Genomic DNA, 14,559 nt, shown 5'->3' on the forward strand with positions numbered 1-14,559 from the left:
TGGCGTACGATAAACCAATCATAGTGTCAGTTACCAACGCATTTTTCAATGCCTCAGGACATTAGAAGTTGTTCACTGGTCACGAGGGGGGCATAGGTTGATGTTCCCTCTATGTCTGTCTATGTTTTAACAAACCTCGAGGCTACATCAACCCATGGGATGCTAGGTACCAGAGAACAACGTACTTATTTTATGGAACACCTCAATGTTAATTTTGAATTGTTTGAAGCACGGGTACAAATCTTCTTTGTATACATCTCTAGGTTCTGCAGACAAGAAAACAGATTTAGAGTTATCTCCTTTCCATCGATTTGTATACGCGAACTACCACGAAGTACCAAATGAGTACGGCATTCCTAACGGGTTACATGGAAATGTTACTCACATGTAAGCGGGTTACATGGAAATGTTACTCACTTGTTAGCGGGGTACATGGAAATGTTACTCCCTTGTTAGCAGGGTACATGGAAATGTCACTCCCTTGTTAGCAGGGTACATGGAAATGTTAGTCACTTGTTAGCGGGGTACATGGAAATGTCACTCCCTTGTTAGCAGGATACATGGAAATGTTACTCACTTGTTAGCGGGGTACATGGAAATGTTACTCACTTGTTAGCGGGATACATTGACAACAAAGGAAGAGCGATCAGCCAGTCAGAAAGTGACGTTTTTGTGCGAAGAAGATATATGTTTTGGATAGTGTGTGGTATTTGTTTGATAGTGTGATATATGTGTTTGACAGTGTGATATATGTGTTTAACAGAGTGATATATGTAATTGACAGTGTGTGAAATATGTTTGACAATGTATGGTATGTGTTTGACCGTGTTTGCAGTTTTGAGTGACATGCCAGTCTAGTGGGTTGAACATCTGTTCAGTCTTTTCGTACATACAGATAGGTACAGATATACATACATAATTATAGATAGGTACAGATATGTTTAGATAGGCATAGATAGGTACAGATGTGTTTAGATAGGCATAGGTAGGTACAGATATGTTTTGATAGGCATTTCAAACGACTTCCGTGTATCAGTTGAGTCTATATGTCGTTACGTTTACATGCTTATATAACACCCCACAACTTCACACACTGCCCGAGAAACACGACACACCCTATATTGCATACATAATCTTGTGTATTCTAGTGCATTCTTGTGTAAGTTGGTGGTGAGACTTCTTTTTGTGTACTCTAGTAATGAGACTATTCTTGTGTACTTGTGTAGTATTGTGGTATAACAGTGTAACTCTCCTTGGGGGATATATTAATGAAACTACCCGTGTGAGATATGGTAGTGAGACTATCATTGTGTCATAGTCGTGACAGTAATGAGCAGCAATCTTTTAAGAAAGACGTATCACTATTTCATCTGCAGCAGAAGGACTGTCAGTACTGGAGTCTGGAGTCGATGAGCTATAGCCAGTCTGGTTCACACCTGGTCGCCGTGGTATGAAGCGCAATGAACGATATGCACGTCACATGGTTGCGCAAAGTACGTGGTCTACAATACCATTTGTCACGATACCATTTTGTTGAAGACGCAGTGGCTGAGTGGGTAAGTGGCGAATACAAGAATTTACAGAGAACGTGTTATCCCAAAGATAGCACATTTAAGATATGAATGTCAGTCTCTAACAAGATCACGAATGTGAACCATGAACTTTGACTTGACAATCTTGTATAAAGACGTATATATGGGTTGTCCCGAAAAAGTGAACCGGTTTTCGACAAGTATTTTCTCAGGGGAAGATAAACTAGATTTATTTTTCAAATTCACAGAGTAACCAAAGGGTATCATCAAGATGTATGCAAAATTTCAAAGACACGGCTTGCACATCATGGGAGTATTGTCAAATTCAGATCAGTACGTCCAAAAATGCAATGCAATAAAGAGAACAGTTTACCGAAGGAGTGACAGACAAATTGACAACGCGAGCGTTAAAGGACAGGATAATTATGTCTTGGGAAGAGACATCGGGGGAAGAAATAAAGAAAAGCATTTCTGCTTGAAAGAAACGTACGGCTTCGTTTAGTTTTGGAGGAAGATGGAGGCCACATTGAATTTAAACTGAAATAAATGGATTTCCCCTTGATATTACATTTTTTGACATGCTGTTTTGAATTTGACAATGTTCGCAAAATTTGCTACCAATCCCTTAGATATTTTGTAGACTGGTTGATGATACCCTATGGTTACGCCGTGAAAGGATTTAATAAATTCGGTTTAACAATCGATGAGAAAATGCGTAATGATAATAGTGACAATAAACGGCCACCCATGGATGGAAGGCAACGAAAGGTTCTGGAAACAGTTGTGGTCTGTAACCGTGAGGCACCATGGGTCCATGATTATGACCATACAATGCATGACCAAATGACTGCGTATTTTGTCTGTTATACCTAACACTATTGACTGAACAGTGTTATCAATAGGTCCACTTAATTTGTTTGTCTTTATATCTGTCGAGGTTTCTGCTCAATAAGAGAAAGGTTACCATCTCGGTTCTCCTCAGCACAGATCCCCAATATCGGTTACTCTTCTCTGTTACGTGGTATCGAGCTCCATGGAGATACCAGTTTGAAAGAACAGGTTTTACTTGTTGTTTCGCTTTCTAATGAGAGTGGCATAACATGAGGACTCCACAAATATAATACTCTACATTTGAAACGTAACAATGTAATTAATGATGCATCGGTCAGACAACAAGGGATGAAGTTATTGAGTATGGTGTGGAAGATCAGGCCTACACCTATCTTGGAATGTAAGTTCGAGAAAGCTCCAGAAAGCCCAGCTTCACGAAAACCTTCAGGCCGAATACAAAACTCGTTTAAAGTAAATCTAGAGTTCTGAGCTAAGTGCTCGAAACAAGGCCAAAGCCACCAATATCTGTGCTACGCTAGTCTTATTCCTTTGGATAAGTTGATTAAAACAAACGATTGTTTTACTGCCTGACCAGTAGGATTATGTATATGTATGATAACAGACTGCTGCTCAGGACCAGTCACTTCCCACTCGCAATCGCCGAAATGTGATTCTTAGAGAGAATATTACCATGAAATGACGAGTGTGTAATTTACAGACTTTCCAACACCTTGTCAGTGGGTGCCCTTCCTTGCCACAAACAGTATATTTCTTAAAAGACATGAAGGCATGGCTCGCTGCTTCATCTATCGTTTCCGTCATGCCTGTGGCTTTAACTCCAAGGTCCATCCATAGTATGACCCTGAGTATGTCCAAGGCGCCATGGAAAATGCTCTTTCTTCCGTTGTTTGGATAGTCAACCCTACACAGAGAACATTCCAGCTAAAACATTTTGCTGTCTGCTTCAATCCTGTACCTATGCTATATACATTTTTCGCTAGGAAACGGATATCAAAAAGGTTAGCGATATCGCAACTTATCTTACCTCACACATAAATGTCGTTTTCTGATTGGCTAATTATATAAGCGATCATCTATTATTTTCAATGTACCCCATTGAAAAGCGAGGTACATTGCAACTCATTCAGTACTTTGTAGTAATACTTCTTTATCTGGAATAACATTGAGTCACACATGATGCACGTAAACTACCGATGTTTTGCGAATGCAAATCGACGGCGGGGAGATAACTCTAAATTTGATTTTTCTAGCGTCGTCTGCAAAATCTAGCGGTTGCTGCGAAAAGATTTGCCTCGCATTCCAGTAAATAAATTTTGACAAAACGTTCAAATGTAGTCCCTGTAAATATTAAAAAGGAGAATTACCCAGCGGCGATTTTACTACGTAAATACCTGCAGGTTAAAACAGCAACATGCAAGATTCGAATCCTTTGATTCTCACAGGTTGGTTAAAGTGTACGATCCGATACTGATGCCTCAAACAGTTCAAAATTAACATGGAGGTGTTCGAGTTCAGGGAACATAAACATCGAGGGTACATCAACCCATGCCCATGCCCCCTTGTGACCAGTGAACAGCTAATAAAGAAGTTGAACCATAAAGCACTTTTAGTTTGATTCCTCCAACTTCTAAATGCCTTTGAAACAACAGTGAACAACTTATGATTTATAATATGCCTAATCTTTATTTATTGTAAGGCATCGTGTTGCAAAGGTTCACTAGTAAAGCACTGGCACGGACGTGTGACTGATATCTGCTTTCTTAATTTGCTCATAATATTCAGATCTACTTTGTATCTACTTTCGATCAAGTGAGATACTATATAAAATATCGTAGATTCTAAATATCATAAATATGATTCGTCTAATGATAAAATTGGCCACTTCATTTTATGCTACGGCCCAGGCGAGTTGTTACACACTAGGTCATACATCATTTAATAATCATGGTTTACAGAATAAACGGCTTTTAACCAACCACCATAAAGACAAAATGGCGCCGGAACAGCGATTGACTGTTAAGGCATATCGATATCCCAGCTGTCGCCACATCATTTCTTTACATCGATGTCCTCTCCGTCATCGTGTCGATCGACACTGTGATCCCTATCATCATCGTCCATGAAGTCAACGTCACATCAACGTCAACGTCATGCACAGTCATGTTACCGTGACAGTTTCAGCTCTAAGCTTGCCAATAATTTTGCATATTCTTATAAATCATCACAGTAGACATATTGCGAGTTGCTTATGAGCTGGTAAGTATTCTGTGTAAGCTTAGTTTGCAGACGCTAGTTACAGCCCTATAGTTTTGTCAGTGTCTCATTTTGTATTGCATATTTTCGCTTTGTTATAGATATTCACATCATAGAGTTAACAACGCAGTACACTTTGTCGCGTATTTGGGATCGTGATTTTGTTTACATTTTGCGTTCTTCGGACGCCTTTGTGTTTTCCTTTGTTCATTTCTTTACGTTGTGTGTTTGTTTACTTAGAGTTATACACTGCATATTTTCTACTGCATATGCTTTAGTGTTCAGGTCTTACTGATACTGGTAAGGATTTTCGAGTTGGATAACACAAACATCCATATTGCTGACAAAGGCAAACACCTTGGTGGGATTATCGACTCAGATGTGTGATCATGTTTCACGTCTAGCTCAAAGCTGCTTTACTCGACTGAGCACAATCAGCGATCTATGTGACAAAACTGACTTCTTAATATCCTTTGGCAAAGTGAAGGCAAGTTATGGTATTATAGGCACATAATTGGACTATTTGCGTGTTTTGAATATAATACTTGATTCTTGGAAATAAACCATTAGACGCATTAGAATTATCGCAGTATTTTATATACTCATATGTCATTTGCATTTACTGAAATCGTGCAGAGGCTCTCGATTTTGTTTGTGTCTTGATTGAAGAATGAAGAATTACCGCAAATGTGTCTTAAAATGTCGCATCTTTTACTAACGGTACTTTTGACTGGAATATACGATTTTATGACTTACAGATATGGTTTGAAAGATGTCTAACAGCCTGATTTCCATCCTAACTTAAAGTCAGGATAAACAATCATATACAGAGTACAATCGTTTTGAACATTATACATTGACAGATTATTTAATCACATTATCTTATCTGAAAGAAAATATAGCTATTTAAGTGGGATCTAAACAACACGCCCTCCAAGACATCAAAGACGTTGGGTTGTTTTGAGGGAAAATTTCAATATGAAAAAGATTATAGCAATTAAGAATGATAGTCTATGATAAAAATGACTGTCTATATTCACAATACCACGGAAACATTGACTCTTCATTGGGTATCTATTTATGAATTCCACGAGCCAAACTCCGAAAATATTAATTACTGCATAACGGAGTACTCTTTGAAGCAATATATTTTTTAAGAAATCCCCCAAACTAGTTATAGGTTACATGAAATATGGTATTTTTGTCGAATATAAAAGTGAAGTTTTGTAAAATATAACTCAAAGCCCAAAAGTGAACATATGAGACTCTATCACACCACCGAATCAGCCCCAACTTCTGTCTTGTCTCTATTTATGAGCAGGACTGTTGCCTGTAACTCTTTTGGCTGATCAGGAAACTACAGCGTGTTCAGGACGTGTAGTGCCAAGTCACGTACATCTGATGACGCTGTGTCACTCCTTCATTCTTTTCACTGCCTTCCAAGTAACTACTTCATCCATCCAAACTTCTGTGCATCACCCGCTCATGGCTGTCTGGATCTGTCCCTTGCCTAGCCCTTAACGCAGAACTGCCAATCTCGCTCTCTCCGTTCTCAGAAGAAACGTCTCTCGTTATGTTCAATTTTTTTTATTTCTTTTATTTATTTTTTTTTTTTGTGTATAATTCCATGCCTTTGCACTTTGATCGTGTAGCGCATCTCACGCGTATTAAATTTATTATTGACTTGGTTTACAGGTAAAGATGAAAGTGCAGCAGTGAGGGTTCGGGTGATACAGGCACGAGCAGTTTTTTAAAGTCTCATCATTAGCTACACGCAGTCCAGACAGCGAATGGGACTTCTCCCAGGGAAATGACCCGTGAAGGTCTAGGTTAGAATATTGGGCTTCAAAAACCCATGCCTGTCGTAAGTGACTAACGGGATTGGGTGGTCTGGCTCTCAGATTTGATTGACTCATGTCATCGATTCCCTATTGCGCAAATCGATGCTTATGCTTTTGATCACTAGACTGTATGGTCCAGACTCGATTATTTACAGACCATCACCATATAGCTGGAATGTAAGACTAAACTCACTCACTCAGTCAGGTAATACCTGGTGGGACCCACCAAGATCTTATCAGAGAATAACACTGCAGTCTTCTGCATTGCTCAGTGTGGTTGTGCTCCCGGTGGAAATGTTCGGCGCTCTCCCGATCTACTTAGGACATTTGGAGGTAAGACAAAGGGCACCAATGGGGAGCCTGACGACAGTGCACTTGGGATGCAAGCGAGACAAGTCAACTTCTTTATTTGTTTTACACACGGTATAGTGTAAACTCTTTATGCGGTGCACACAATGCAATACAATACCATTATGTTCTACACCAAATGCGGTGTACCATCGTAATATTCTATACATTATGTCGTTCACTGGAAGTCCAGACTCGATCATACCTATATCAGTCTGTCTGTCTGTCTGTCTGTCTGTCTGTCTGTCTGTATGCACCTCTATGGTATTCAGCGGCACATGCAAAGACAATGATGTCGGTTATGCCATAACATGATATTAATGGTGTATCTATTTCCAGCGACAAATTTAAAGTTACACGACTCACTATTTAGCAATCTTACTATGTGAGTCCCATTCATTTTAAAGTATTTTTCATTGTCAGTGACTTTAATTGTAGAATACATGTTCTTTTAATTTATAGCTACCTGTGCAAAGATCACCAGCATCTCTATGGACGATGTAGATCCAGCTAGGGCCCATGCAGAAAGCAAATGTACTGTAAATCCCCATGGTCCGGGATCTCTATCATGGTGATCCACCTTCTTTTGCTGGTGCTTTCCAGCCCGTTTTGGAATCGTATTGCCCATAAAAGTTGTCTAGAAGTTTAAATTTGCTTGCTTGATTAATTTCTCTGACTTTGTTTCTCTAGTTAAATTGCTGCACTTTGTTCACAGGCTTTCATAAATTTGTTGCATATGTTCTTTTAGATATAACTTCATAAGTCGGAATATGTCTGAAAATTCCGAAGTGACAATAAATTTTAACTCAAACACTTATTGGATGTAATGTTTAATGGTGTGTTCGTAGTAATGATTCCGCCGTCACTTGAAGGTTTATTAGCGGGACTCTTTACCTGCACTGAAAGTCATTGAAGAAGACTTGAGAAAACCATTATTGTTTGCAGGAAGGAAATACGATGTGCTAGAAATTAAAACACAGAAAAGAAGCAATCTGCAATCTGAGGGAAATATACTGTAAAAGATAAATATTTTTTTCCCGCTAAAGTCTCCAGATGTAAGAATGAGTGAGTGAGTTAACATGATGTATTACGTCTGCCCATTTGCAGCCATATAAAGATGAAACAGTATTCGTTTTAAAATACTAGTATCCGTCGACAAGAAACAGTAAACCAGTTGCGTATATCACAGTTTCAGAATAAAACCAACAGGATAACAATTGAGAAGGCTAGACAGCAGATTCAAGCTTAAGTATCACTATCAGGATATAAACCACTAACAGCACAGACATGCTGTGTATATTTCCAAGTTTAGTTTCAATATAACGTTGTATCGTATTTATTCCACGGTGTAGTTGGGGTCCTCAGATAGGCAAATTAGAAAATGAAAGCCAAAACATAACATATGGTATAACATATATATTGCACGTGATTGTATAGGCATGAGACATGTATGAGTATATATGAAATAAACGTTAGTTTACGCTACTATTGTGACAGTTTCACTATATACTAAACCGATGTGCGAACGTATAATATAAATAGGTATGGAACACAGAAACTGATATCCGTTACAACATTTTGACGTGAGGGTCGGTCTATCTTTTGAAAAGTTTCCACAACACCTAACTTTTTTGTCAAAACAGACCAGAAAGGTTTAAGCCGTCTACTTCATCGGTGTTTTCGAAACATGGGGGCTAGCCGTAGAAAGCTAAATGTCTTTAGCCAAAATACCACCACTACACTATCAAACCTCTTAAACAGAGGGCGTTTGTTCTTCGGCTAAGCTGGGATTAGAGCATTAGAGTATGAAATACATTCCGCCATCTTGTCATGTTGGTCATATGAGATCGGAGACATGCTGGTCACGATCAGTATGACGTGAATGACGAGTCACTTTACGTAGACTTCAATATTGTCGGAAATATGGAAAAACGTCACTATAAGCTGATATTGTTCAATCATGTTTTTTCAAAGTTCCGTTCGTCTCGGTGTCTTTGTTCATCTGGGAGTGCTTGTTGTTCTTCACGAAATTCCAGTCTACTGGGTTGAACATCTGTTCAGTCTTTTTGTACGTCCAGTAGGGGGTCATGATGAGAGTGACAAGAGGGAGCTGTATGTACAAACACAAGAAGACGGACAGCGGCATGCTCGACCAGATATGAGGCCAGTTCTGGTAGCTGATATAAATCAACAGCCATTCCACAATGTTCCTGCAATGGAAGGTGTGAACTAGCAGGAACTGATTGGCCTTCCACAGGAACGTGCGTTCTTTGCCGCTCTTCAACAACGTCCAACAGAGGGCTGAGAATGGAGTGCTCATTTCCAGCAAAAGTCCCTTGGTGGCGAAACAATGACCAGCATCCACACAGAGGACCACACAATACCCGGTCAAAGATAACCAGTGATGGAGATTGAGGAGGAGGCTAAACGATTTGAAGATTACGTCTGAAATAGTAAGCGCAGAGCATTCGAAAATGAAAAATCCTTCCGTTACACACAGTGCGAAATAGCTTGTCTGTGTTGTTCCAAAGACAACGTCGTTGTCCATTGCCGATTTGTTGAAGATCGCCCAGAGTCCAATGACAGCTCCAAAGACGCCGAACACAGCTCGGACAACGGCTAAATTCCAGAACACCTTCTCTTTGATACGTAGCGCCCTGTACGTGGAGGTGAAGGACGCCATGAAGGCGGAGATAGCGTAGACAACGAAGAAGAACATGAAGCTGCTGGTGACGACGATAACCTTTGTTGAGGTGAGTTGGTAGTTGAGGTTCAACAGACTGGGGTGTATATACTGGACTATCTCCCAGGTGGGAACGTGGACCTCGGGTGTGTCCTCCATGTCGCTGAAACAATCAATGTGACATTATAGCGTCTTGAACAGATTAGACAACTCTTGCTTGTTGAAGAAACACCCTATGGATCCTGATTCCTTTGGGGAATATTGCTATACAATTGTGTTTTACCTTTCTTAGAATATGAAGGATGCATTCAATATCCCATATTTGTACGGTTCTTAATGCATTTAAAGACTTTTCCATGAAATCCGTCAATCCAATTATAAACGATAGGCACAGATAGGTATACACATGTAAGGATAGGTATACGGAGTCAAAAAGGAAACTTCACAAAAATGTAATTTTTAAAAATAATGAATACTTTTTCTCTGATGATACATCTATGTATCCGAAATGAGATCCCTATCTTTATACTCTAGAAAAACTTTACCAAAACGGACTCAAACCCATCCATTCGTCGTGCAAGTGACGTTAGTGCCAAATCAGGTTTTGCAAGTGCAGTCGATCATGTGATCTTCGCATCGAAGATTTCTTCATTTGCACGTGTTTGCATTGGCCTCAAGAATTGAAAAAAACCCACACTTTTAAACCATAGTTCTAACGGTACTTTAAATGCCACGATTGTGCAACGTGAACATGTCGTTGGGATGTTGCAAGCGGGAAGATCAGTTGTTGACGTCGCAAGAGCAATGGGATGCAGCCGACGTACTGTGTATGACTTGCGAGGTCGTCTACAACGAACTGGCACCACTTCTGATCGCCTCCGATGGACACAGAGAGACTGGAATTGAGTCGTCTTTAGCGGTGAATTCAGGTTTACCCTCAGATTCGTGGACGGCAGGCATAGAGTCTGGAGACGACCATACGAGCGTATGCCCAGTTATGTGTGCAGGAAGTCGACAGATTCGGGGGTTGAAGTTGCATGGTGTATGGTGCTTTCTGTGGGAACTACCGTTCCCAACTTCTGGTCATTCGTGGAAACCTCACAGCTGCTGCTTACCGCGACCAGGTGCTCACCCCTTGAACTCGTTGAACTCACCCCATGATAATGCTCGGGAATGTTGACCCGAAATATCCTTCGAAACGCTGGAATCAACGCCATAGACTGGCCATCGAGGTCAACTGACCTTATTCCAATAGAGCACGTTTGGGATGCAATTGGGAGAAGGCTGCTTGGTCTTAGGAACCAGCGTACAGAATTTGGAGGAACTTGGCGATGTCTTGCACGAGCAATGGCGCAGAATCCCCAACCACGTGTTCACAAGCATCAGACAGTCGATGAGGAGACGGTGTTTGGCAGTGGTGAATGCGCGGGGCGGCTATGCACAATATTGAACTGAAAATTTTCGAATGTTTATTCTTGTGACTTGACATTCTGTATACTCATGTTTTGGAACGGCGGTGTAGCCTAAAGGAACTGATTGTGGCACTGTCATTGTATCGAGTACATCACACAGATCTCAGCAATGAAATATTAACAATTTAACCATCTAACCAAATCTTGTTCTTTTATAGTGCCCTGAAGAAAGAATGTGAAGTTTCTTTTTTGACTCAGTATATGTAGGGATATATATGAATACCAATGCAAAACCTTTCAAGCGGTTTCCATGGATCAGCGGGTTCAGTGTGTTGTGACGTTTCTATCGGTTGTTAACTCGGTATTCTCCTGGACCCCATGCCTTCACCTAAGTTACCTTGTGTGTACCCCCGGATCCGGAGGGAGCACCCTTCCTTACTTTAGCTAAGTAATTACACTTATAGCGTGTGAAGTAAAACGTTGAAACACAAGTCTAACCACATGTAATCACTTAGGGGAAGCATATATTTAACTACAATGTGTGCCACTTTCTCCCGTACGCTCCCATGCACCTACCTGTGTGTGTATGCGTGCATCTGTGTGTGCATCTCTCTCTCTCTGTATGTGTGCGTGTGCGTGCGCGCGCGCGCGCGCGCGTGTGTGTGTGTGCGCGCGCGCGCGTGTGTGTGTGTGTGTGTGTGTGGAGCTCGAGCATTGCGGCGTTAAGGAAATAACTAGCATCTGAAGTTTTTCTTAGCCATTTAGTCGTGTCATCTTATTTCCTCCTGTGTCACAGAAATTGTTCACGTGCTGTTTCCCTGCTTGTCGCCTGTCCTGTTCTCATTAATTGATAACCCAGTAGTTCAGGTATGTTGTTTTATCTTATCGAGTCAACATACACTCGGGGTCAGCTGGTGCGTCACAGGTTTACTAGTTTACGTATGGGAACATTTCCATCTAAACACTGCAGAAAATAGTTTAAATCGGTTAGTTAAAACTATCGATACCCTCAATGTCATCGAAATACGATCAATTTGGTCTTTGATTTAATGCTTTCAGAGTTTATCGCCCGGTTTATGATAGGACTAGAGACATTTATGTCACTGTAGATGGCAGATCGGTTGTCAGAATTCCATTTTGTGGGTTAAATCCCTTCGATTACAACAATTTGTAGTTTGCAATTTACACAGGGGTCGAAATATAATATATGCAAGGTATCAATGCATATGGTGTACAAGCTCACGAATGTGAACCATGAACTTTGACAGGATAATCTTGAATATTAAACAGCTGTTCTTAACATTTCCTTGATATTGGATATTCGTAGTGAAATTCTGAAAAAAACCTCCAGATTTCCATAGTCTATATGTTTTCATGTAGACAGACACAATGTCATCTAGAGTTTGTTCCAGGTGTATAGTACACTTACCTTGTTGTGGAGAGCGTTTGTTGCCGGCTGTGTTATACTCCCCTTACCCGAGTAACCAGGTACCCCGATGGCGATGTTTATATCAATGAACAATGTGACCCCACGTGACAATAAGCTGTACAAGGTACAAACTCCCAGATAACCACGCATCTGGCAGCTGTCCGTGTCAACATACACAGTGACAGCGAGACATAGCATTTAATACCAGCAATAATAACATTGCTTATAACAAAGAAAACATTTGAAAGCCTGGTTCAGGTTTTTATACGATATGTTATACTTTATTAAAATGACACAAAGAGACTATCTTGATAACAGATCTGAAAATGAAAACATTGAACAGCCATGATGATTGCCATTATAATCATTGTCGGAAAGGTTTCCAAACCTTTACATGTATAGTAGATCTCTTACTCATCACCCTCGTTTAATCTTGCCTGTGGTTCAAATGCATTCAATGTTACTTTGCCACACCTTCAGAATGCAACAGAACCATGTTTCCATTGACACATGTCTCCACTACTCACCGTGACATTACTCTTCAGTCACCGCATTGAATCATCTCATGGCACTATAACCCTGCCATAGTTATGTCGTACATATATACAGTATAATTATAATTCGATATATTATCGTCATGTGCTGCACACTATATCAAAGCGCCAGTATTCCAATGTTCACAGAACTACCGTGTTAAAGACATTGTTTTATAAAGCCGTTATGCTTCAGCGCTCCTGTAAGTACACAGTGTCACGTCGTTGTGTTTTACATACTATATTATGAAAATGTTGTGCTCCTAGTACCATACAGTGCCTGATAGTTGTGTTCTTACTGCTTGGTTATAAAAATATGCTCTATATACCATACAGTGTCCATCGTTATGTTCTACATACTATATTATGAAATAGTTATGTTCTGTATACTATACAGTGTTCAGTCGTTATGTTCTACATAGTATGTTATGAAAGTGTTAATTTATATACTATATACAGTGTCCCATCGTTATGCTCTACATGCTATATTATGAAATAGTTATGCTATATATACACCATACAGTGTACAGTCGATATGTTCTACACATTATAATTTGAAATAGTTATATTCTGTATGCTGTACAGTGTACTGTCACTATGTTCTACACACTACACGTATATTATGAGACACGGGACGATGTATTGCTGGTAGCCTGTCGTACAGACCCTGAAGCAAATATATTCAAGAAAACCGGTGCAAGTCTAGAAAATGTGGCAAGTCTAGATTTCCGTAGCTTCTGAAAATGAAGGAAGTCTCAGGGCTCCATATCATTATTTATATTTTTTTTACAATGAACTTTTTTTCAGCAAAATATGTTCATTTCAGAGACGATAGTTGTTTGTCTATATTGCTGGTGTAGCATAGTTGGACAACGCATAACGCTACCTCACCACACCACACCACACTAAACAACCTTCCCTGTAATAACATTTTTATTAAAGGAGCTATAATGATAGTAAATCTTTCACGGGTTTAGTAAACATTGCATTTTACGGAAGCGAGCTTAGTATTCTGTTTATTACCCGTGACATAACTTGAAGGAAAACTGCGGCGAAATTGCTGGTAGTGTGATGACTCTCAGCTTTCCACGAGTCAAGCACGGTCTAGTACTATTGTGACAGCGGCATTAGCATTGTGACGTCATAACTATGAACCATTTAGAAGTCATATGTCTGGAGGTATTACACTGGTGTGACATTGCTTAAAAATGTTACACTGCTGCATTATCTTCCACGGGCGAGTAATAATATACGCAATATTGCAATATCCTTATGTTCCATATGCTATACACTGCACCATCAGTACGTTCTATACGCTATACAGCGTGCCGCCATTATGCTCTACACACGGTAGTATAATATCGGAATGTCCCGTGCCCCAAAGTATGATTGACCCTGCTTTGAACGTGGTGAGGTGGGGAGTTTTACACACCGCTATGTCGGTCTGTTCGAGACTCTACACTATGTGCTCTGTAATATTGTTATGTTTTACACACTGCCGCGGGCAATATGTTATGTCCTAATGTCCTAAGATATACAGGATAATACCATGCTCTGCGTACTGATCAGTGTAATATCTTAACGTTCTACACACTTTGTAGCCTTGATCAGTACGTTATACTCTACACTCTATATCGTAACACCATTATTCTACAGAAACTAGAGGGTACTATCGT

General features: G+C 40.1%; 1 protein-coding gene across 1 annotated transcript; it reads right to left on the minus strand.

Annotated features, from left to right (window-relative positions):
* Positions 1-6,870: 6,870 nt before the first annotated feature.
* On the minus strand, positions 6,871-12,484 carry LOC137296108 (protein CLN8-like). The gene is made up of 2 exons (XM_067827788.1): positions 12,351-12,484; positions 6,871-9,672 (listed from the first exon to the last, which is right to left on the minus strand). The coding sequence occupies exon 2, from the start codon at positions 9,666-9,668 to the stop codon at positions 8,781-8,783; it is 888 nt and encodes a 295-aa protein (XP_067683889.1). The 5' UTR covers positions 9,669-9,672; positions 12,351-12,484; the 3' UTR covers positions 6,871-8,780.
* Positions 12,485-14,559: the final 2,075 nt, after the last annotated feature.

This window comes from Haliotis asinina, chromosome 9, assembly GCF_037392515.1.
Source record: "Haliotis asinina isolate JCU_RB_2024 chromosome 9, JCU_Hal_asi_v2, whole genome shotgun sequence".
Classification (NCBI taxonomy): domain Eukaryota; kingdom Metazoa; phylum Mollusca; class Gastropoda; order Lepetellida; family Haliotidae; genus Haliotis; species Haliotis asinina.